The sequence below is a fragment of the Buteo buteo genome, chromosome 23 (genome assembly GCF_964188355.1).
Source record: "Buteo buteo chromosome 23, bButBut1.hap1.1, whole genome shotgun sequence".
Lineage (NCBI taxonomy): Eukaryota > Metazoa > Chordata > Aves > Accipitriformes > Accipitridae > Buteo > Buteo buteo.
Genome location: NC_134193.1, coordinates 2,302,386 through 2,325,530, shown reverse-complemented (window position 1 = coordinate 2,325,530; position 23,145 = coordinate 2,302,386). Strand labels below are relative to the sequence as shown.

The 23,145-nt window shown below is 48.4% G+C and overlaps 2 protein-coding genes across 13 annotated transcripts; one reads left to right on the top strand and one right to left on the bottom strand.

The window, feature by feature from the left end:
* Positions 1-531: 531 nt before the first annotated feature.
* On the bottom strand, positions 532-5,782 carry YOD1 (YOD1 deubiquitinase). The gene is given in 3 exon segments (XM_075055768.1): positions 532-4,750; positions 5,283-5,685; positions 5,687-5,782. Coding segments are annotated over 3 exon segments (1,206 nt in total). The 3' UTR covers positions 532-4,043.
* PFKFB2 (6-phosphofructo-2-kinase/fructose-2,6-biphosphatase 2) lies at positions 5,679-22,647 on the top strand. Of its 12 annotated transcripts, none has more exons than XR_012654160.1 (15): positions 5,679-5,890; positions 6,591-6,716; positions 6,838-6,934; positions 7,314-7,380; positions 7,534-7,608; positions 7,742-7,798; positions 8,286-8,410; positions 8,784-8,991; positions 9,192-9,338; positions 9,919-10,023; positions 10,680-10,809; positions 11,644-11,706; positions 12,278-12,351; positions 19,314-19,424; positions 22,038-22,647. XR_012654160.1 is itself a non-coding variant. In XM_075055756.1 (15 exons), the coding sequence occupies exons 1-15, from the start codon at positions 5,815-5,817 to the stop codon at positions 16,712-16,714; spliced, it is 1,431 nt and encodes a 476-aa protein (XP_074911857.1). In that variant the 5' UTR covers positions 5,679-5,814; the 3' UTR covers positions 16,715-19,285. The 12 variants fall into 12 exon arrangements, 7 of the variants coding, with proteins under 7 accessions (XP_074911857.1, XP_074911861.1, XP_074911860.1 ...); XM_075055756.1 differs by lacking the exons at positions 19,314-19,424; positions 22,038-22,647 and adding exons at positions 15,948-15,970; positions 16,657-19,285; XM_075055755.1 differs by lacking the exons at positions 5,679-5,890; positions 19,314-19,424; positions 22,038-22,647 and adding exons at positions 14,143-14,322; positions 15,948-15,970; positions 16,657-19,285 and having other exon boundaries at positions 5,974-6,716.
* The last annotated feature ends 498 nt before the right edge of the window (positions 22,648-23,145 follow it).

Here is a 23,145-nt window from a genome sequence, read left to right as displayed (position 1 = left end):
TTTATGTAAATTTATCCAGAACTAAGGAATTAAGTTTGTCCTTCAGAAACTTCAGAATATTACTGATTTACTTCTGAGACCCGTCTTTCAGGCAATTGCATCCATGAAGTAGATATGTGTCCTATTGAACCCCACTCTTCCTAAAGTCTGTCTACTTAATGACTTGTATATTTAAATGCATAAAAGATTCTGGAGGTACGTAAAACTCTCTTTACAGTTGTTCCACTTGATACCTGACTCTAATTACACAGAGGAAATATTGTACTATTAAAAAAAAAAGTTACTGTTGAACAAGTTGAAAGTGAAGAAGCTTCATCCTGAACAGGTTGTGAGGCCACGTCCCTCTCTCACCATGATTGTCTCTTAGAGTCAAGGTAAAAAGGGAATGAGACAGAGGGGAAAGCAGATGGAAACAGCTCAAAGACCACACTGTGTACATGCGAAGACCTAGAAAACGCATTGGAGAACAGCAGCAGATAGAACACAAACCTGAAATTCAAGAGCTGAGGCACAGACTACACTAAACAAGTATGCATGCATCAGTCACGTTTATTGGTGCATCAACAACTTTTGCAATTCAGGGCATGTGTTTAAGGAAATAAGTTATACCAACTGATCTGCACTGATGATAGACAAACCAGAACGCTATACCACTGGATTACGTGGGTAGCTAAGACTTTCAGAAACGTTTGCTAACGCCACTCGTTTTACTGTGCTGGGAACACAGGCAGCCTGCATCGGTGAAAGTTCTTGCTCAACATGTAAACTCGGACAAGCTTTTAAAGTGCTATTATAACCACAAGATGGTGTATCTCTTCATACAATAGAACATGTTTGTAAAAGGCCACATGATTAGAGTGTGTTAGGTTTTTCTTTAATTAAAGAAGGAATTTAGTGCTGGTGAAACAGCCAGACTGGCACCAGGAAACCAGAATTCTTTATTTAAATGAAGATCCAGAACTGTGCAGATTGGTAAAATAATATCAATAACCCAGCTTTTAGTAAGCACACCTACAAGACAAAAATTTCAATTTCCAGGTTACTGACCTCTGTGCTGAAGTATTCAGCCAGGAATTTAATATTTATTTTAAATTTATGTGGGGATAAGTGGTGATGGTAAGGACATAAACCTGTGTCTTAGAGGCTTTCTGGATTGGTCTGCACAGGTGATGCTACTCCCTGCCAGTACCTGAGCTTATGTCCCACAACACCTCTGTTCTAAAATATCTGTAACTAACATCTTGCTGTACAATTAATAACAGTTCAGTGCAAATGTATTAGTGATGTTCAGAAGTTCATCTTACTAGTGCCAGGATGCCATTTTTTGTGATACTTCTGTAATTGTATCATTAAGGGCAGGCAAATGCTGATAAAAAGACAGTAAAAAAGCCTAACATTTACAAAAGAGAGTGAGTTGTACTTTAAAGGTATCCGTATCTTTTACATTTTAAATAATGTAGTTACTTTCTGTTTGGGAGAGTTTAGGAGAATCATATAAGGTTTTCTGACTCCCAGTCCATACCAGGGGTTACTTGTTCTTGAGTTTGTCAGCGTGTAACAGTATCAACTTTTACAAAGATGAATTACAGCAGTTCAGTTGACATTTTTTAACCAAAGAGATTTTATTTTCTAGGCAACGAAAGAAAATGTCCAAGCAGTGATATTGACACACTTTCCTCAAATGAAACTGATTCTCTGTTAGCAGGTTTCCAACACAAACATGATATAGCAAAGCTACACGCTCTGGTTTAAATAACCTAATTTTAAAAATACTGCAACTGAGAAATACCAAAAAAATATTTTTACACACCTTCAGAAATCCATCCTGGATACAAAGCTAACATCTATGTGTTGCTCCCCAAAGTCAATGCATTTGCAAACATGGCAGACAATAAATATGTATCTTCTGTTTCAAAGACACCCAAAGATAGTCACCTTGTACACCTCTCTGAGGTAGGTATTATGTCCATTTTACAGATGGCAAATGGTGAGGATCAGCTCCTTGTCCAAGGCATCTCACCGCTTCAGTGTGAAAGCTGAGAATACAATTTAGGATTGACAGTCTCTTGGTCTCATTCCTAGACAGTATTTCATCTCAAGTAGTTATAACACAGTGTAATCTTCAAGTTCCTTTGAACTGTCAGGTATTTCTTTAGGTTTATAAGCATCAGCTTCTAGAGGGCTGGTTTTCATGTTGGGGTTTGTTTTTTGTTTGGGTTTTTTTTTTTCCTAATGATAGGCTAAAAGCAAAGTGGGGTTTAACATTGGAAGCTAAGTGGCTTTCTACAGGAAACTCCCACCAGTGCTAATGTGTATTTTAATACTGAATTAAAAAGAAACCTGGTCCATAGTGCTCTTGGTGATTCTATTCTTTATACTTAATTATTCATGCCTCAATTCAACAAAGCACTTATGTAATTATGTTCCTTCCTCAGTAAGACCCTCCTGTATTTCAAGGTCCAACTCGGAGCCTCAGCTGAGAACTTCAGCGAAACGTGCTTTTTATCAAAAATAAGTTTTCGCTTCACCAGGAGTTTAGCCAGATGCCCTAACAATGGAGGCCTTTAAAACTAGATCTTAGATTCCACTTGGAAAGTGGGTTTATTTCTGCCTCAGTCCGAAGATGCACGTTCTTGCTCCCCATTTGTAAACGTGCAAGGAAGGTAACTCAGAACAGAGTAACAGAAAAATAGCAGGCTAAGAATATTTTAAAATTCAATAAAACAAATGTGTGTTATAGGCATTTCAAAGAAAAAAAAATCCCTTTCAGTAATATGCACCTTTACAGCACCTTTTAAAAGACCTCAAAAGCACTTACTGTTAAGCCTCACAACCCCGCTGTGAGGCAAAATATACTAAACCAATTTCAACTTCCCTGATTCTGAATAGTATGAGAAGTAGGGCAGTTTACGCAGCTTATTTTGTTCTGAAAATTAAACTGCACCCTTCATTATCAGAATTAAAGTCTTGCTACTGAGCAGTCATCGGTGACAAATGAAACACATTAAGGCAGAATGCAGATGAAGAAACCTCAAGCCTCCCTTCTGGGTTAGCACTCTGTCCTTCTTAAAAAGGGCAAAACTTTTTATCGGCAAAGAGTGAGAACTATACCTTAAAGTGCTAATTTACAGTATTTGGAGTCTGGTACAGATTAGTAACACTGTGGCCATGAGATTGGCTATACCCAAGTAAAGTCTGCTTAAATGTGTTTAACAGATGCAAATTAAGTTACTTCCCTAACTGCTCTATTTCCCTCTTGCCAGAATTTCTGATACTATTATGAAGAAGAATTCAAAGTATGTCAAGAAACATGCCTATGTTCTGATGCAGTGTAAACACCAGGGGGTTGATATAGTTATTTTTCAAGCAACTAAAAACTACCTACGGAGGATTAATAAGTTTATTCAACACTTAACCATCTACTTGTTAATTTAAAGAAGGCTATCTTAAAGCTTAGAGGCCATTTCTTTCTCTAAAGCCATGACTTCACATAAACAATACATTCTACTTCTGATGGTAACATAGTATAGGGCAGCTTTGGAGATACTCTTTCCATTAAAAATTGTGCACCAAATGAGCAGTTTCCCCTGCAAGAACTGCTTGTACGTGCAGAGTCTAATTCTTAGTATAAGTAATGCTGATACATGTGTTTCCCAAACCCTTAGATGAATTTAATTACCCTGAAAACATAATACGGAGATTAATTCAGAGGCTAGATTTTACACTAGTGTTGAACGAGCCTGGTTTTTTATGTCCGCTCAGATCGCATACACAAAGAGAATATTATTTCAGAAATCAAGTTTTAGCTGCCAGTGTATACCACCTGCCAAAGTACTATAAGTTAGCATGCGAGAAGATACCTATTTCAAATCTGTTGGAAAAGTCACTAACCATAACAAACCTGTGCATCTTGGCCATCGTTAAGTTAATATGCTTTTCAAGCTTTGTGAACGGAATTTTATGATTACATACAGCTTATCTGGAAATCCAGAATTTTATTCTGGATCGGTGAGGTAGTCGATGTAACCATCCTCATGCAGATGTCACACTTCCCCGAAGTTGGTGTGTCCAGTCTCCTTGGCGTGTTCTCTGGCTTCCACTTGTCCAGTTAGTCCCTTCTGGCACACCATGCACCTCAGCGTAAAGTGATTCACATCGGTAAACTGCCTCTTCCGTCTGGCTTCATCTGCCAACTCCAACGCTTGTGCAAGAACAATATCATCAGTTGTGGAGAAAATGGTCTGGGGAGGAATGTCCGAGTCAGGGATTTTACGCTCAAGTGGGTCGTAATGAATCCCATCATAAATTAAAAGGACCCGCTTAGTGTAACCAGCATCTTCCCCAAAACGGTCGATTCTGACTGTCTGTGTGTCCACCACACAGATTTCGCACTGGTAAAATTTGGATAAAATGGACACTTCGATGGCTCCTCCCCAAGTCTCTTCTCTTCTGATCCAGTCACAATACTCCCTGTTAGTTTTCCCTAAAACTGCCTCACAGTAAGATTCAGGATCACTTGCTACTATCTGGGCTATTAGACTGCGCATCTCTGGAGCGCAACCTGGGTCATAAACGCCCCCCTCCACCACATAGTACACACTGGTGAAGAGACAGGAGTTATCTGCCGGAACAACCCTCCTCGCAAGCACAGGCACGGCTTCCCTAACCAAGTTAGACATCGTTCTTTTCGCAACTACAGGCGAGTCGGTCTTGGGTTTGGACGTATCCTCTTCAACTATTAGAGTATCGCCTGTCAAACACAGAAGGAGGGAGAGTTGAGAGAAACATGCAGATGGCAGTTAAAGATGCTGCTGCTCCTAAAACAGAACAACACAGTTGCGTCGTTATTATTCAGGACGGCACTCGTTCGCCCCAGCAGCACGGTATCCTGATGGAAAACACCCTCAGCCAAAACAGCCGGTAGCACCGCGACTCACCGACCGAGTGTACACGGCGGGCTCCGGCCTACTCGCCTGCCGTGTACCGGCTCCCCGTCCCCGTCCCCCTCCAGCCCCCTGCTTTTTACCTCCGGACCCCCGGCGACGCGGGCAAAACCACCACCGGCGCTACTGGCGAGCAGGAGTCCCTCCCGAGCACGGGCTGTTGACAGCAACCCCCGGCAGGCGGAACCGGCCCGACAACCGGCTGATGAGGGGCGTGCTGGGCCGCAGCCTCTTTTAATTGCGGTAATTGCAGCCGGCAGGGCAGCAGAGGCCGCAAAGCGCCGGTGCCCGCCCCCTCCTCATCACCACCGCGCAGGCCTAGGGCGCCCGGCCGCTCACCCGAGTGGATCCCGAGGTCTCCGAGTCGCCGCTCGCCGTCGCTGAGGTCCAGGCTCCGCGGCGGGAAACCGAGAAGGAGACGCTGGGCCGGGACGGGGACGCCGGTAAGGGCGGCCAGGGCTGCCTGCATGTCGCGGAGGCGGGAGTGGGCCGTGAGGCCGGGCAGCGGGTGGGTGCCGCTCCGGGCCTTGCAGCGCAGCCGCAGCATCCTCGGCGGGGCCGCCGCCGCCGCCGCCGCCGCCGCCGCCGCCGCCGCCTCCTCCTCCTCTTCCTCCTCCTCCCCGACCGGCCGCCGCTTCCGCTTCCGCCCCGCTTCCTCTCGCGAGACCTCCCGCCGCGCTCCGCCATTGGCCGGGCTGCAGCCAGTCAGAGCGCCGCGGTGGCGGAGGGGCGGGGAGAAAGAGGAGACGCCCGGAGCGCGCCGCTGGCGGGCGGCGATCTCATTTGCATAGCGGAGCGCGCCCGTGACGTAGCGCCGGTCGGCGGCCGTCGATTTGCATGCGATTTGCATGTGGCGCGGCGGCGCGGAGCCATGTCGGCGGTGCCCCGGCACGGCGGACCCCCGCGGGGCAGGACCGGCGCCCTGCGCGGCGGCGAGAAGAAGTGCTGTGAGTAACCCCGGCCCGGGGAAGGGGAGGGGGGGGGGGCAGAGGGGAAACGTGACTTTCATCTATTTCAGGGGGAAAAAAAAAAAACAAAACCACACCCCCCCCCCCCCAAAACCATAAAAAGGGGGACAACGCTGGGCGTGCCGCTTAAAAAAGCGCGCGTCTTCCTTAAAACGCGTTTCCATCCCGCGCGGGGTCGCGCTCTCCGTCCCGGTGCCCTTCCCGCGTGGGTGCCCGGCGCTGCTCACCCCCACGCCTCTCGGTTTTTTGACTTGTGGGTGCTGCCATGGCCCCCTTCCCCTGCTTTTTCCCCCAAACCCCCTTCTCCCCGGGCCTTTCCAGAGCTTGCTGCGGCTGTTTTCTGAGAGAACGTGACCGTTTTGTTAAAAGCATCTTTCTTCTGCCCTTGACAGCTCCCGCCCAGTCGGTAAATAGTGGTAACGCTAAAAGCCCTACCTCGGTCCCATTAGGCGCCCGGGAGACCGGAGAGCGTCCAGCCGCCGCTCGCAGCGGTTAATTACCTTCAAGGACACGACGGCCAGCCCATTCTGGGATGCACAGCAGCTGTCTGTCCGTCCGGGAGACAGGGCACCTCCGCACGGGGGATGGCTTTGGGTTGGAACTCGCTTTTTTGCTCCCAGCTGCTCGGCAATGCAGCTGATGCTCCTGGGGTTTGGGGTTTGGGGTTTTTTTTTGGCAGCATGGGCTTCCTACATGACAAACTCCCCGACACTGATCGTGATGATCGGTCTCCCCGCGCGCGGCAAGACCTACGTGTCCAAGAAGCTCACCCGCTACCTCAACTGGATCGGGGTGCCCACCAAAGGTGCGTGCGGGGGCCGCCGGCTCGCCCCGGTGCGGGGATGGCTCTGCCCTTTGCCGAAAGCGCCGTGAGATCTGTCTGCAGAAAGCCGTCAGTCTCACGCGCTCGTCTTTTGTGTGTGAAGTGTTTAATTTAGGAGTGTATCGCCGGGAAGCAGTGAAGTCTTACAAGTCCTATGACTTCTTCAGGCACGATAACAAAGAAGCCATGGAAATCCGCAAGTAAGTCGGCGTCAGGGGGCTGAACCGATCCGTGGTGGTCTGGTTAGTCTCAGGTCTTGGCAGGCTCTGCGTTTGAGGAGCACAAAATAACGTGTAATGCCTGCGCAGGGATCCTGCCAGAGGGGCTGCGCGTGGGAGTTTTGTTGTTGCCTTCGGGCTGACACAAAGAGCCGGGGCTGCGAACGCCTGGTGGTGAAGCAGGTCGTAGATGCAGATGCCTTGTGATCTCCGCAGAGCCTCCGGGCCTCTTGGAAAGACGCAGGGGTGGGTGCTCCGTGGGCAGAGGGAGAAGGTGTTTAAATGTCTCCCCAGCGGTTCAGAAGCCTTGCCGTCTGAACACTTTATGTCAGCTCTGACAATACCCGTTTCTCTCCTGCAGACGATGTGCCTTAGTGGCTCTAGAAGACGTGAAGGCTTATCTCTTGGAGGAGTGTGGGCAGATAGCTGTAAGACTTTTCTGAACTAAACATAGTTTTACATCTGGGTAGTTCAAAGCTGCCCGGGGCGTTTGGGGACCTGATTGTAACCCCAAATGATTTGGGGCTGGTTAAAAAGCCTTGGGAAAACTTGCTCATTGCTCCTTACTCGTTTTCTGGTAGGTGTTTGATGCAACCAACACAACTCGAGAAAGACGGGACCTGATCTTAAATTTTGCTAAAGAAAATGCTTTCAAGGTAGTGCTCCTGTATTTAACTTGGAGTTGCTGCTCCAAGGGACATTACTGCTCCCTGGGGCAGGAGCTCTCGAGTTTTGATTCAGGGCAGAGTTCTTGGCTCTCTGAAATACACTTCCTTGCTGTCTTCGTAGGTGTTTTTTGTGGAGTCCGTCTGCGACGATCCAGAAGTCATTGCTGCCAATATCCTGGTGCGTACTGCATTTTCCAGGCTGAGCTGGCAGTACCTACTGTGGGTGCTCGGTGCAAGGTCACCAGCTGCGATAGCTTACAGGAATGTCCGCACATGCCTTGCTCTTACATTTCACCTTGGAACTAAGCAGCTAAGGTTCGCAGGTTTATAAATGCTGAGGATGCAGTTAGTTATGTGAGAAGGTGGAAATCAAATGAAGCTGAGAAATGTTTGACCTTGAAGCGTGATTCCTTGTCAAGGGAAGGCAGGCAGCGGGCGGCTTGCAGGGACAGCTAACAGCCAGCCAGCTGTGTCTGTCGCAGGGCCAAGCACTACAGTGCCTTCAGAGTCGCCCTTTGTTTCCTCTCCAGGAGCAGGTTTTTCCACAGGGCAGCGTTAAACACTGCGTATTTGTTTCAAAGGGGAAGAATAATGTTATTCAGCGTTGCTTTTGTTCCCTGTTGAGTTTGCTTAACTCTCACAAAGTGGCACTGTCTGTTGATCAGGAGGTGAAAGTTTCCAGCCCCGACTACCCGGAGAGGAACAGGGAGAATGTGATGGATGATTTCCTGAAGAGGATAGAGTGCTACAAGGTCACTTACCAGCCTCTCGATCCCGATGCGTATGACAAGTAAGCAAAGCCCCGGGGTGCATTTTGTCCTTGTACCCATGAGCTGCTTTGCTTTGTCGCTGCTGTTCTCTGGCTCAGGATGCTGTAACGCGTCTGCTGGAGTCTCTGCTCTCCCAAAGCACGACTGCTTGTGTGTGAAGGTGATATCCTCGGGTCCCAAGTGATTTGAAAGGATTTTTCTCTAGTGTACGGCAGTGTAACGCAGCTCCTTGTTTAAGCACGGCAGTTCAGTGTCTTTTCTGTCTGCTGGAGCGACCCAGTGGTAGTGCTGATGCCTTTACTAGAGGATGAATAGCTAGATTACACCCGCAGATGCACGTGCTTCATTTTTAAAACCAGTCGTGTGGGTGTTCTTATTTTATGTTGACTCCAGAGATCTTTCCTTCATTAAAGTGATCAATGTGGGACAGCGGTTCCTAGTAAACAGAGTCCAAGATTACATCCAGAGTAAAATCGTCTATTACCTAATGAACATTCATGTCCAGCCGCGTACCATCTACCTTTGCCGACACGGTGAGAGTGAATATAACCTTGTTGGCAAGATTGGTGGGGATTCTGGTCTGTCACCACGCGGGAAGCAGGTATGTGTTTGGCAGCACCCGGCTTGCTGTATTTGTCAAGTGTTGTGTGACCAGGGTCAGAGCCGGGCTCTGCATCCGACTCCTGCGAGGGGCAGCCCCGCAGCTGGATCTTGCCGCGACAGCCACAGCCCTTGAAATGATGCTTTTAACGGCGGCAGCAGCTCCTGCTCCCTCCTAACCTCCCCTGACTTTTTTTCCAGTTCGCTCAGGCGCTGAAGAAGTTCATCGAAGAGCAGGAAATTGTTGAGCTGAAGGTGTGGACGAGCCAGCTGAAAAGGACGATCCAGACGGCCGAGTCCCTGGGCGTCACGTACGAGCAGTGGAAGATTCTCAACGAGATCGATGCTGTGAGTGAAATGCTGATTGAAGCCTTTCGCTTTTCTAGATGGAAAATGATGTTTAAAACCATCACGATAAAATTGACCGTTTACTGTTCATCTCTAACCATGTCCATGTATAACGTACTCCAGCCATCATCGTGAGGTTTAGGGTGGTTTGGTACAGGGCTGACAATGCCTGGAGCTGCTAGACCTTGCTGTGAACATAGCTAGCTGATGTGGAGAAAGAAAATAACTCTGAATATCCCAGGCGTTTGTCACACCGTCTTGGGTGGACAAAGGTTACTGCTCCCACTCTAATTCTTTCGGGCAAAAGAAATTGCAGGGTTGTTGCTGTGGAAATGAATGCTCATTTTCATCCCTGGTAAACAAGGGGTTTGAAATAACAGCAAAAGCCCACCCTCTTCAAACCACCCTGGACGCGCGGTACACAAACGCTGAGTGTGTGGCCCTGTCGGATGCGATACCTGAAACTTTCGTCACATAAAGGGATTACTGATCTCAGCCACTTGCTTTTTCTTTTCTTCCTGTTGCATCGTTGTACCTCTGTTGAAACAAAGCCTGTTGTAACAAGTTCTTCTTCCCTCAGGGGGTATGTGAAGAAATGACCTATGCAGAAATTGAAGCCAAGTATCCAGATGAGTTTGCGTTGAGGGATCAAGAGAAGTATCTTTATCGCTATCCTGGAGGCGAGGTGAGGACCTCTAAGAAATGACAATAAGCTACAGTATACGTAAAATGAATACATATGTGTAGAACCGAAGGACTTAATTTTGATTTTTTTCTGCCAATGCTTGTGTGAGAAACTGAAAACATTAGGGTCCCAAGTTTTCTTTTTTAGAGGAAAGGTTTATTGCTTTCCTTTATTGTGGTGTGCAGATGACGCCTTTCAACCAATTAATTGGGCCACTTGCCTAGTCCCTTGCTGCTCCCCTCAGACACGGAGGGGTTTCTGCATCCCGCTCGTTTGGCCGAGGCCTGAATTGTCACTGTGAAAAAACACTTTGGGGAAGAAAATGACTGTGGGTGGGGTATGGAGTCACTTCTGGTTTTACTTCACAGCCTTGTTGAAATGTGTAATTTACTATTTTATTTGTTTTTCTTACTGCACTCAGTAGGAGTTACCAGGAATCTGAATCCTCCTGTAATCTGAGGGTTGCTGACACTAAATTCCACCTTCTGCTGTTTGCCTTTGGTTTTTTTTTTCCTGTATTTACCAAATCATCCATAACTTCTGCATTTTGATATTTTAACTGATATTTTCCTGAATGTGAAGCTGTGTTAATTGCTACTTCTGCTTTAAGCCTCTGTTTACAAAACCCCTTGAAAAATTCCTGTTTTGTTTTTCAGTCCTACCAGGACTTGGTCCAGCGCCTGGAGCCAGTAATTATGGAGCTAGAACGGCAAGGCAACGTCCTCGTTATCTCCCACCAGGCGGTTATGAGGTGCCTGTTGGCTTATTTTCTTGACAAGAGTGCAGGTACAAAAATAAATGCATGATGTTAGGGGCTGGCTTCTCTTGCTGCTTCCTTTACAGAGCTTTTGGGAGGGTGGCTTGTAATTACTGTTTTGATTTTTCACAACGGAAGAGCTGCTTAAAAAAGAAAAAAAGAAAACATTTCTGGAATACTTTAACCATTGCATTTCAGCAGTGCATGGAGCTTAGCAAGAAGCTCGCTTTGTGAGACATGCAGATGCATGTGCTGTTTGTTTTCTGCTCAGCCCTTGTTTCTGGTGCTGTTTCCACCAGTAGCATTTACATAATCTCTAGGGGATTATTTTTTAATGTAAAGAAGAAATTTTCTGATGCATCAGTAGCCTGTGAAGGGTTGGCAATAGCGCTACACTTCTGAGAAATGCTGATCCCTTGCATGGCATACTTGCCTGGAAGCTAGTTCCAGTCTGCTGCAAGCTCCTTTATGAAGCTCCAGTGAGTGGTACTGGAGTTTAATAAGACCTTTAATAAAGTTAATAAACTTTTAATAAAGTTGAAAGTAAAACTCCCGTGGGTCCGTGGCGGCTGTTGCTGCAGTGCTTTCCCACCTGTGTGCTGCTGGAGGGGTTCCCTCTGGCTGGTGGCCCCGTGTGTTGGAAATAGCAGGGACAGTCCCGTCCCGCTGCTGCGGGGTTGGGGAGGGTGACTGGGGGGTCCGGGGGGGCTGCGGTACCGCCTGCGTGGGCACAAGGCGCTTTTGCGCTTGGCATCCAATGTTTGCTATGTGAAAGGTTCCCATGAAGCCCGGGATGGGGGGGCCGGCGTGGGCAGCCCCAGCGTGGCCGTAATGCCCCCCCGTAACGCCTGCCTCTGTCCTAGACGAGCTGCCCTACCTGCGCTGCCCCCTCCACACCATTCTCAAGCTCACGCCCGTTGCATACGGTAAATATTGTCTTTTGTTTTTTTTTTTTCCCCTGGTTTGCGTCTGCGTGTGAACCTGATGAGCAAGTTTGTGTCCGTGTGCAGCAGCAACTGGACGTGCTGTAAAAGCTGCTGCTAATGTTTTTAATGTATAAAAAGGTTCTGGAGAGTGGGAGGGTTTTGGGGGGAGCAGCGGGAGGGGAGATGTGTGGGTGTGGGGGTGTTCTCCTGTGGCCTCTCTTTTAAACAAGTGATAATTGTCACAGGTGGGTTTCACCTCTTGATGGAGAAGGCTGTGTGTGCCTCCAAATTTGGCTTTGGCTCTGGGGTGCAGTCAGTTAAAAATGGCTTTTTTGTATAGACCTGTAGTCCACATAACACAGGGCTGCGCTCCTGCAGTGAAGGTCGCAACCAGAAAGTAGTCAGAGTGTAAAATTCTGTTAATAGGGTGAACTGTTTATTTATGAGCTGTTTTATTTAAAAAAAAAAAATCCTGCTCACTTTCCATGCTGTTCTCAATATTTAAACAAAAAAATTGGTTGTTTATTAAATTACCCTTCCTCATATAAACTTCTCTTTGTTTTTGGTAAAGGTTGTAAAGTGGAGACGATTACCCTGAACGTGGAAGCAGTGAACACCCACCGCGACAAACCCTCCCTGGACTCAGTAAGTCTTGCTGCACAACCCTGTTTTTTTCCCTTTTCAAAAATAAGTGCCTAAACTGAAACACTCCTAAAGACCTGCTAGAAATGGCCGATTGCTTTCAGTGACCAGAGAGCCTTGCTTCAGAAGTAATTCCCAAAAGCAGAATTGATTGTAAGCTGAATTAGTGTGCTTCCCAGGCCAGGAGCAGATATTTTTCAAAGCTATTGTAGGAAGCAGAATGGGCAAATTTAGGACTTAGATTTTAAATTCCAGGTCTCATTCTCAGTTTTCAGTTAAGTGTTTGTTGTTGATGCTTGTTTGCATTAATTGCGATCATTTCGAAAAGACTTGCCAGAAAGTTTGAAGTGAATTTTTTTTTTTTTTCATTGTCTTGATGAGCTTTCTCTTTGTAAAGCTGCAGACGGGTAAGGCTGGGCTCTGGGACAGGTTCGTGGTGGCTCTGGGCAGCGCTTGCAGCCCTGGGGGGCCCAGGCTGGCTGCCGTGTGCCGATGGCTGGGAGGAGTGGAGGCTTTTCCCTTGTAAAACACACAAGAAATCTGCAGAGACAAGTGTTTGGTGCAAGGCAAGACTGTGGCGTTCCTAAACTTTGTGTATGTTGGAGCTGAAGGAGAAGGGTCCAGTTTACCTCCCTTGCACTGGGAATCTTCTTACAGCCGCACTGGGAACACTTCAGACTTTGACTAGCTTTATTTACAAAGTCCTGTCTCTCCCATTACTTAAATAACTGTTTGGCCATCCACCTTGTTCAGCAAAGCACCTAAATACGTGCGAAATCTGTGGAAGTTGCTGCTATTTGAGGTGCTCGCTTATGCAAACGCTGTTTTGCAGAGGGACTGATCTGTCGGGGAATGCCGCGTAGCAGTTGTGTGTAATTAGCTCCCCCAATTAAAGAGAGCAAACCGACTCTCAGTTGTGCTAGCTCGCAGGATATCTAAGTGCATCACATTTTAAGTTCTTCTGGTACATTTAGGCTTTTAGTTGCCTCTTGTTGTTGTGTTTTGTCAAGAGCTATTGGCTGATTGCCTGGGATATGGTTATATTTTTTTTTGTCCCAGCATAAAGGAGTCCCCTATACTTGAGGGAACCATAAACAAGGGGTGGAGAAACTAGGAACCTGCTTCTGTGGCTGGAGGCTTTGCAGAGCTAAATCCAGTTGACTGCAAAATGCTAAACTGAGGATATTCGGCAAGACTTCTGTGGGTGGTCCCATGCTGGTGGTTCCCAGTCGGGTATTTATCGCTTTGCAACTTCTGCGCGATGCCTGTGTTGAAATTGTTGCTGCCTGCTCGGAGAAGTCGGAGGCCGTTTCTGTTTTTCTTTGCTTTACTTGGGCAACGTGGCTGCTTTGGGGGAGAAGAAACACGAAGCAGGGAAAGTTTTCTATTTTATTATTTTTATTTTGTTTTCCCCCCTAAATTGATTGCAGGGAGGAAAAAAAAAAATAAATTAAAAAAAACGATAAAAAGAAAATGCAAACAAACAAAGCCACCTAAGCAAAAAAAAAAAAAATCCCAAAGGGAAATAAAACTGCTAAAAAAGCAGCCTTTTCAGTGGACTCTGAGCCAGATTAGCTGACGGAGCAGGTCGTTTCCCACCACTAGCGCTCAGCCGGGGAAGGCACGGAGCGGTCACGCCGGCGCAGACCGATGCGGCGTTCACCGAGCCACGGCTGCCAGGAGCTTTGGGGTGCCTGCGGGTGGGAATGCCGGCGGTGCGTGCTGGTGCGCGATGTGGTTTTAAACTGTGGTTCCCCTTTTCGTTCCTTGCGATACCCCTCCGCCTGGGAGCAGAACAACCTTCCCGCCAGCCAAACCCCTGTAAGGATGAGAAGAAACAGCTTTACGCCGCGGGCCAGCGCGGACACGGTAAAGCGCCCGCGACATTACAGCGTCGGGAGCAAACCTCTTGACCTGCTGGGGGCTTTCCCGGCCCTGGAGGCTCAAGATGGGGCCGACCAGCCGCAGCTGCAAGTGGGTGTCCAGGTGGTACCTGTCCTGCGCTCCCCCTCCCCTCCATCACACCATCACCCGCGGCTGTCGGTGGTCCTCTCTGAAATACAGACCCTTCCCGGGGTCTTGAACACCGTCTCTGTTCCCACGTGAAAATCATTCTGGATTAGACTCCCTTTAAAAAAAAAAAAACAAAAACCAAAAAAACCAAACCAAAAACCCCACCCCAAACCCAACAAAAACAACAAAAAAAACCCCCAAACCCTACAAAACCCAAAAACATACCCCACACCTGCCCCCCAAAACTCAAAGTTGCCCCATTTAGACTAGAATTGTGGTGCCAGAGGCTTTCAAAGTCAGGCTCCATACAGGTGAGTTTCCATCAGTGCAATAGGGTTTTGGCAGGGTGGTTAATTCTGGGTATTACCTTGATTTCTGGCAAAACCTGATTGGAAAGAGTTATTAATACCCTCTTTGTCCTAATTAGATACTGCAGCCAAGTGTTGCTTTAGCCCCAGAGCGACTTGGTAGGAAATCTTTGTGCCCGTGATTTTGTTGGTGCCCGTTTCCCCGCAGATCCTGATGTCGGCAACTTGTTGAACAAAGTTTGGGCTCTTTGGGTGCCCAAATTCAAGCAGCCTGGATTTTGGGGGTTTGGCATTTCTTCTGGCTTAAAAGCAACGTAGGTCCTCATCAGTGTTGGATGCGAAGCCCCGTTTGTTTCTTTGCTCATTTAAAATAGTTTCTCTGCTAAATTAGGAGTTTTTCTGTGCCTGGGAGAGCGCAGACAGAGCGGGCTGCACGCTGCTGCTGCCTGGCAGAGGAGGCAGAGGTCAGGGGGGCTTTGAGGAGGTCTTGGCTGGGCCCCTCGTGCAGAGACAGCCATTGTTACCAAAGCTGTTTAAAAATAAAATAATCTTGGATACTTCAGAGGTTAATGTTTTCCAAGCCATTCAGTGAGCCCAGCTTCTTGTTTTCCTCTTCCCTGTTAGCAGAGTAAGTGGCCAGAGAGTAAAAGAAGGGGTGATGCTGCGCAGGTGAGCATTGCTGGGGTTTTCATACTCAGTGAAGAGCCTGAGGCTTCAGCATCCCCAAAATCCCAGAGCTCCGGTGGGAACTGAACCAGACAGGGCTTTGCGTTGGGCTGGGTTCAGCCCACAGCAGTTCTGGATGAAGAATCTCAGCTGGGGAGGACCCTGACTGCCTGAGGTCTTAATTTGTGGGTGTCTCCAGGTGGGCAGCCCCAGGACAGGGGTCCCTATCCTGACCGCTCCCCGTTTGCAGTTGTACCCTTCGTAAGCGTTATGTCGAAGCTCTGACAGCTCCGGGATGAGGGAGCATTCAGTAAATGCTGGGTTCTGGGGCTGTGTGGGCAGTAGGGAACCGTGCTGTCCTGGGACCTCTTGCCTGAATGGAGCCCATGAGATGAGCAGCAGTGGAGGAGGCGGCTGGGTGCTGCAGCACACGATGCCCACGCCTTGTATCAGCTCCTGCTGGGATACAAGCCTGCCCTGAGCTCCCTAACATGGAATCTTTGGGGTTGCTTCACTTCTTTCCCCGTTTGCTTTGCTGTTTTTACTATTATTTTTACATCTCCCTTAAAATGCACTATGAGCTATCCTGTGCTGTTTCTTTTTCCTTTGCAGCCTCAAGGGGGAAATGCTTGCCTGTGAGTACCACTGAGAGCAGCTTGTATGTACTCTCTTTTGGTTTAGTAAGTAGGACTTCTCTTGATTAACACTGCATGGAAACTACTTTGGGGAGAGACAAACGCATGGAGCAGAAGGAAGTCTTTTGCTGTATAAAAACCTGTCATTAAGGGGGACCTCAATCAGGGAGGAATATGTTACCAGGCTGAGCCCACTGGTCCAGGGGCTGCAGCTGGACTTACTGGTGCATTGTGCTTATGCTGGCTGCCTGCAAAAGTGCATTTCACTCCAAGCTTGCTCCGTCCCTGGACCAGTACGTGGGATGGCTCCGCACTGGGACTGCTGGGCTGAGCCGCATAGCTTGTACTGAGCAGTGCTGGGTTCCACGTACGTCTCCTCTCCGCCTGGGACGAGGTGCGGTGACGTTACTGATGGCAGGGGTTTTGCAGGAGTCGTTGGATCGTAGCCTGGACAGGAGCGGTGCTGCTCAGCCCCAGCTCCCCGTGGCTCAAGGGAGCCGGGTGGGTTTAGCGTGTGCTTGGAGAGCGGCTGGGTGGGCAAACCTCTCCGTGTGGGTGGCAGTTGTCACCTAGTTCTCACCATCACGTTCCCCTTGGAGGCATCCTTGAATGGGGGCAAAGAGAGCAGGACTGTCTTTCTCCCACTCTAAGGAGAGAATATGTCCTTGTCTGTCCCCCCTCTCCAGGGAGCCAGCAGCCAGCGTCACCCGTGAGACCTTGGCTTCCCTCTCGGCCTCGGAGTAAGGGGCTCGGATGAGACGTTGGCTGCTGCCCCGCGCAGAAAGGCCAGAGATGCCCTCGCTTCGCCGTGCTCCCGCCGGCCCCAAGTCCTGTCCCCGAGCCCCTGCTCCGCTGGTGGCTGCGGCAGACCCCACTGCAACCCCTCGCTTGGCTTATCGGGTGTTTCACCTCGCGCGGTACACGCAACGCTGGTGCTTTTTGTCTTGTAAAAAGTTTTTTGGGGTTGGTTTTTTTTTTTTTTTTGCAATTTAGGTACTCTGCCTGGGGGCTTGGCTGTATTGCACAACAGGTCCCTGTACGGGGCTGCGGGACGGCTCTCGACAGCGTGTGGCTCCTGCAGTGCCTGTGCCGCATCCTCGGCGCGGTCCTGTGCTCGTCCCCGTGTGCCGGGGTGACCCGCAGCACCCGGCTGCTTCCACCCCACCTTTGGGAGCGTGCTGGTCTTCTCCCGGTGGGAGCAGCAGGCTGTGCTGGGGAGCACCCGAGGGTGGTGGTCCCTAAGGGTGGGCTCGGAGGTGGCAAGGCTTGTGTCCTCGGAGGATTCAGGTCGCTGCGTGTGGGCTGCCGGGGTCGTTGCTGACCTGCTCTTGCTCTCAGCAAAGCTCTGCTCCCCCCTCGCCTCTGCCCTGGGGCTCTGGGCAAATCCTCTCGCTGCAAATCCTCTCGCTCCTGGCGCTCTGGCGTCAAAGGGAGAGCTGGGTTTAAGGCAACAAAAGTAAGGGTAGCTGGTTCAGTTTCCAGATGTTGGGTGTTAAGAGAGGTTTGGGTGGGGAGCTGCAGCAGGGTGGTCCCTGCAGCGATGGGGCACAGGTCTCGCCGCTGTGGGATGCGTCCTCATGTCTCCCAGGCGAGGAAGGCACAGCTCCTACCTCCACCCAGGTAGCATTCCTCCAGGCCTGAGAAACTCCCGCTTGAATGTATTTGGCCGTTTGGATGTGGGCTTTTTTTACTTTTCATTGCGCTTTGTCCTTGAGCGAAGCTCTTCCAGTGGTTTTCTCAATGCGACTGCTCTGTCTTTCTCCGTCACCGGTATTTACACACGTGTCATAGGACACAGGGGTATGGGATTGATCCTGAAGTAACATGCCTCAGTCTCCTATTCTCTAGTTTGTGGTAGCATTTTTAATAATGCTGCAAAGTTCTCTTACCGACTGCCCTGCCAAAGCTGCGGAAGCGCACAAAGCATCGAGCTCAGATATTGCTGTAGAGAATCTCCCACGTCAGGATGGGCGGCTCGGGGATGGTTCAGCCCCTAGCAATGCAAAAAGGGCGCGTTTCTCCTAAAGCTGCCTGTCTCCCTGGGTTTCAGAGGCCTTAATGTTGAAGATGAGGGGAAAAGGAGAAAGAACCTGAGCTGGGGGAGCTTGTGATAAATTTGATAAGTTGTTGTTCCTATACTGAGCAATATTACTTTAGAATCAAGTCAGAGGAAAATTATCCATAGGCTAAAAACCAAAGCCTTGCCCCTTTGGATTTGCCTTTACTCTGAGCCAAAAGGAGCTGTGTGTTTAGAAAATGAATGTATATGCCAGCTTTGCAAAATTACTTTTCTAATGCTGCGCTTCAAGTATTTCGTTTTCCCCTATGTTTAAACAAATAACACAGACTTCCTGGGAGGGTTTGCAGATAAATGAAGGTAACTTGGTCCAACTTCCTTGATTCCAGTACAAACCTTCTTCCTTCTTAGTGCTGGTGTTTTGCTTGAGAAAGTAGCATGTGAGCAGCTATTATGGATTACCTCTGTCTGATGATGTTCACTTTTTAAGTGTTAATGTCAGGAAAACTGTTTAGATAGTTATTGCAAATAGAAAATATGTAGGGTCCGAATTTCCTGACTGTTGGATTTTAAGTGTCAATGCTTACTGTTAATTGTCAGCAAACTGGCTCCATAGCTGTGCCATTTTTTTATTGCAAAACAGTGCTGGTTAGGTAACAAGACAAATTGCACATACCAATTTACATATCGGTTTGCAGTCAAAGTGCTGCAGCTGAGCAGAGCGGGCACTGGGCATTGCACAACGGGAGCCTTTCCAAGCATTTTCTGTGCTCTGAGATATTGCATGAACAGCAGCTGTAGGAAATCCTGGCTGTCGGATTTTAACTTGTGTGATCGTGCATTTGTAAATATGTAATTCCCTTGTACTGACCTGAGTGTGTTCCTGTTGTCTGCTGGACACTCAGTGAGGCAGTGGAAGGAATTTTATCAAAACTATAAGTATTGTGGTTTATATGCAAAATGGTTACTGTAATGTTTCTTATGTTTGTCCTGGAAGTGTACTTTCCTATGGAGAAGATAAATAAAAGTGAGTAACCCTGAGTAACCAGCCCGCTTCGTTATTGCCTGCCGACCTACGAGGTACTCCCGTGCAAGCTCAGCTTTACTGTCTCAGGCTGAGACTGGGAAACCCTTTGTCCGGAGCTTTGCAAGAGGTTAAAGGACGATGCAAAGTGTGAAGCAGCTCATTATTTGCTCGGGTAGAAGTCGAGCTGCAAAGCGTCTGTCTGTCCGTCCCTGGCACTGAGCTGAGCTCTGCTGTCCCCTGCTTTACCATCTCCTGGCTTGCCCTTGGTATAACTTGTACCATTTATCTCTTATTTGTAGAGGATGGCCAGTTTAACGGTGTAGAGGTTTGTGCTTTCATCTCGGATTCGGCTGGGATTTCCGTGGCTGGGAAGAGCCCTGCGAACGGGACGCGAGCATCCCCGGAGCACAGTGAGCCGTGCGCCGCTTTGGCCAGTATTTTCCTCTGAAATGTGTTTTTAGAGTCTGTCTGTGTCTTTTCTTTCTGAATGCTGAAACGTCTGCCAATGACATTGGAGAAAATTTATTATGGAGACTTTTCAATCTGCTTTTAATATGTCTGAGCTAATGTATCCCTGGGCCTTCTGAGGTGTTAAAATAGTATTCCGCATCTTCCTGGTTAGATGGCAAAATTAACTGCAGTATATGTGAGGACAAAATGGTCATATCCATACTCGCTGAAGCAGCTTTTCTTTGGAAGATGTGTTACTGGACCAAATCCCCAATTATTTTTTTTAACTGTTACCATTTCCAAGTTCAAACGCAGTTATTGTTGTGTTTAACCACTGAAAGAGCTCCAGGTATCACTTGAGTTTGCTTTCATGACTGCTGATTTGAATCCCATGACCTGAGCCTGTTCCTTTGCTTTGGGAAGGCTTTTTTATACAAGGTGTAACACAAGGCACTCATCAAGTCAGCAAATCCTGCGGGACGTCTCCTGTGAGGGGCAGAAGGGAATAAAAGCTCCTGTCGCTCTCTGGAAAGAGCACAGCTACCAGTGCTGTCAAATCTGAACTCCAGTCCTGCTTTAGCTTTGCACCCTGATCTAAGCCTCATCCTCTCACTCATTTTTCCTGGGCTTTGTGGATGCTTTTATCTATAAGAACAGAAAATTGGAGCATCGCTTTGCTTGGTGTCTGGGAACAGTGGGGCCGTGTGTGCAGAGTTTGCAAGAAGCACATGATTTTTACCAGTTGTCTTTTTAACATACCAAATTTTAGGCCCACAACAAGTTTTTAAACTTGCCTACGAATAAGCTGTGAATGTTACTGATGTATAATGCTGCCTTTAATAAGTTTAAGCTGCTGTAGTATTTAGTGCATAGACTGTGAGACTCCCCTGTGGCGCAGCTCGTGTGATGGCTCTGTGTTTAAGTCCCCACCGAAACCCCAAATTTACAGTGTTCTCCCACAAGTCTTGACTTGTGTTTTGCCAAACTCCATTTTACTCCGCTCCTGTTCTTGCACTAAGGGCAAAATCTTCAGGTTGGGCCAAGAAAAGAGCATTTAGGTACAAAGCAGGAGGCTGTTCTGAACCTGCTGTTTCTGGTGACTCCAGGACTTATATGGGCAACTTCTGGGACCCAGGTTGCTTATTTTAAATGTATTAATAAATGTTGGCCATACCCACAGTAGGGATCTGTGCTTGAGAAACATCAGCGCCCTGGCTGCAGATGAACTCAGCAGCCCTGAAGCCCTGAAGAGGTTTACCTGGGGATTTTGAGCTCAAACCTAGTTGTTTTAAACACTCCCAGAGCTTTAATTTGATAAAGCTGAGATGGAGAAGTCAATGGCGGAGGCCCAGGCTCTAATCCTAAGCCTTTTAGGATTTACGCGGAGCAGAAGTGTGTGTTGATCTAAAGCAATTGCGCCACAAAGGGAGGAAATTCAGTGGGTGAGAAACTGAGTTTTATTAGTTTTGTTCCTCGGGCTGTTCCCACTGGGGCACAGGTTTGCTGCAGCCTTCTGCAAGAGCAGCGCTGTCTGTTCTTTGGTTTTAAACGTTACAGTGCTTAGAAATAAGCCAGAAAAAAAAGGAGAAAAAATGTTGAAGGAAGAGATTTATAGCCTGTTGCATGGTAATACTTGCTGTCACTCTCCAGTAATGCTCTAAACGCACAAACCTGCACCGCATCGGGCTGGCTGCTCCTCCAGAGAAACCTCCCGCTCTGCGGTGAAAAAGGAGTAGAAATGTACTGTGGGATGTTTACACACAACATGCTGTAATAACTTGCTAAGGAGTTAATTATATTTGTATCATTGAGTAGTTAATGGTTGTAAGGAGACAAAATATGTATTTTTACCTGCCAGGTTTCATGAATGTAGCTCCTAATATGTTGGTGGTCGAAACTTTTTTTAATCACTGCTAAACATCAGGTCTGCAGTTTTGGATCACTGACTGTGGGTCCCTTATTCCTGTCGAGTAGGTCCTTGCTTTGGCCGTGGTCTGCTGGGTCGTGGGATGGAGCCCCTCAGCCGTCTCTGCAGACGGCAGCATTTGTGCCTCGGTGCTTTAATTAGAGCCTAACTACAGCCTTTTCCTCCTGCGTTTTAACTTTCAAAAGGCGTAAATACGCGTGTCGAGAGCAGAGCAGCAGCAGATTTGTGATCGTCATTGTTGTCGTGCGGGTAAATCACACCTGACGTGATGGGTCGCGGGGTCCTGCCGAGCCCCAAGCTCTCGGGGCGGCCGGGCTGGGGCGATGCCAGTGAGCCCCCGCATCTCCCCAGCCCTGTAACAGGCTGGCGGGTCCCCATGCCAGGTATTTCCTTGAAATCACCTGATTTCTTTGGCACCGTGCGTGCAAATACCCCAGAATAAACAACGATTGCACAATGTACCTGAACTGAGGATTAGCAGTGGCTTGTGCTGTCAGTCGTACCGGAGCTGGTGTCTCGGGCTGGGTGGGCAGAGGTGGTGAATTTGGAGGTGTGGAAGTGGGCTTGGTGCCTTCGTGAGCGTTGCACCACGAGTGGGGTTTTTTTTTCTGTATTTCCCTGACTTTCTCTCCATTTCTATCAGCAGAGGCGGCGGTGGCTGCTGTTACTTGCAGTGAGCAGTGGCAGGGCCACCCGTGGGACCTGCATCGCTGTCCCCTGCGCAGGGATGTCCTCCTGTCCCAGGGGCTGGCTGGCCCGTCAGCGTTACGGGTCGTTGTAGAGAAAAACGATGACTCGGGCAAAACCTGTTCCATCTCTGCTGCCAGCGATGGGGAAAATTGGAAAGTTGAGGGGAAAAGGCTTAAAACTGGGCTGGGTAGCTTGAGTTTGTGTTCGCTGGCTGTGACGTTAGAGCTGCCACCTCTCTGTAAGGCGTCCCCTTCCCGGCAGCTCGGCGGTGGGTGACGGGAAAGCCCAGCCCAGCCGCCTCCGCCGAGGAGCAGCCTTGGGAGGAGAAGCATCGCTGCCAGCGCTTCCAGGAACCGCCTGCCCCTGGGGTATGTCCCAAACTCTCACCCGTGCTCCTCCGAAGGGTACTGGGCGAGCGCTGCTGGTGCCACCTCCGCCTCTCCCGCTGCTCCTCTGTCTCTCTGAACACCGTTTGCAAACTGCGTCTCTGTATTCAGTGTTTACCGAGATGGGTGTTACGTGTCTACTTGCAATTTTGCAATGTTGCTGCTTTCTAATCTTTTTGTAGGCTTAAAAAAAAAAAAAAATGCAATATATGTAAACTTGTGCTGTATGTTGCGCACTCCGTGCACTTGAGCATAAATATCCCATCAGCACTTATTTACAATAAAGATATTTTAAAAAAAATAGATCTAGTTTCCTCTGTTTATTTTCCATTATTGTTTGCTATAACTATCTAATGTGTGCTGGTTTTGTGAGATAATGGTGAATTCGAGGAGTCTCTGGAAAGTGTTTGGAGGACAAGGGTCTGCAGGGGAGGGCAGGTGTCCCTGGGCTTTGGGAGTTGGGTTGCAAATGGTGACTCCTGCACCCCAGAGCTACTGCTGCCGTTCCTCTTCCCTCATCAATTTTAAGGGTGTTTTTATTGGAGCTGTTGGAATTCAGATTCTCAAGTTTTCAGTGGAGCTGTTAGGGTAGGAACACTCTTTTTAAAGCATGTCTCTTTCTAGGGAAAAAAAAAAAAAAAGTCAAGAGGAGCAACTGGTGTGACTCTAACTGGTGAA

Excerpts from the sequence above, each read along its gene's own strand:
- PFKFB2 (XM_075055754.1), top strand. The coding sequence starts at position 5,815 with ATGTCGGCGGTGCCCCGGCACGGCGGACCCCCGCGGGGCAGGACCGGC. Across the intron at positions 5,891-6,590 it reads CGGCGGCGAGAAGAAGTGCT|CATGGGCTTCCTACATGACA; the intron begins GTGAGTAACCCC and ends TTTTTTTGGCAG. Across the intron at positions 8,992-9,191 it reads TGTCACCACGCGGGAAGCAG|TTCGCTCAGGCGCTGAAGAA; the intron begins GTATGTGTTTGG and ends CTTTTTTTCCAG.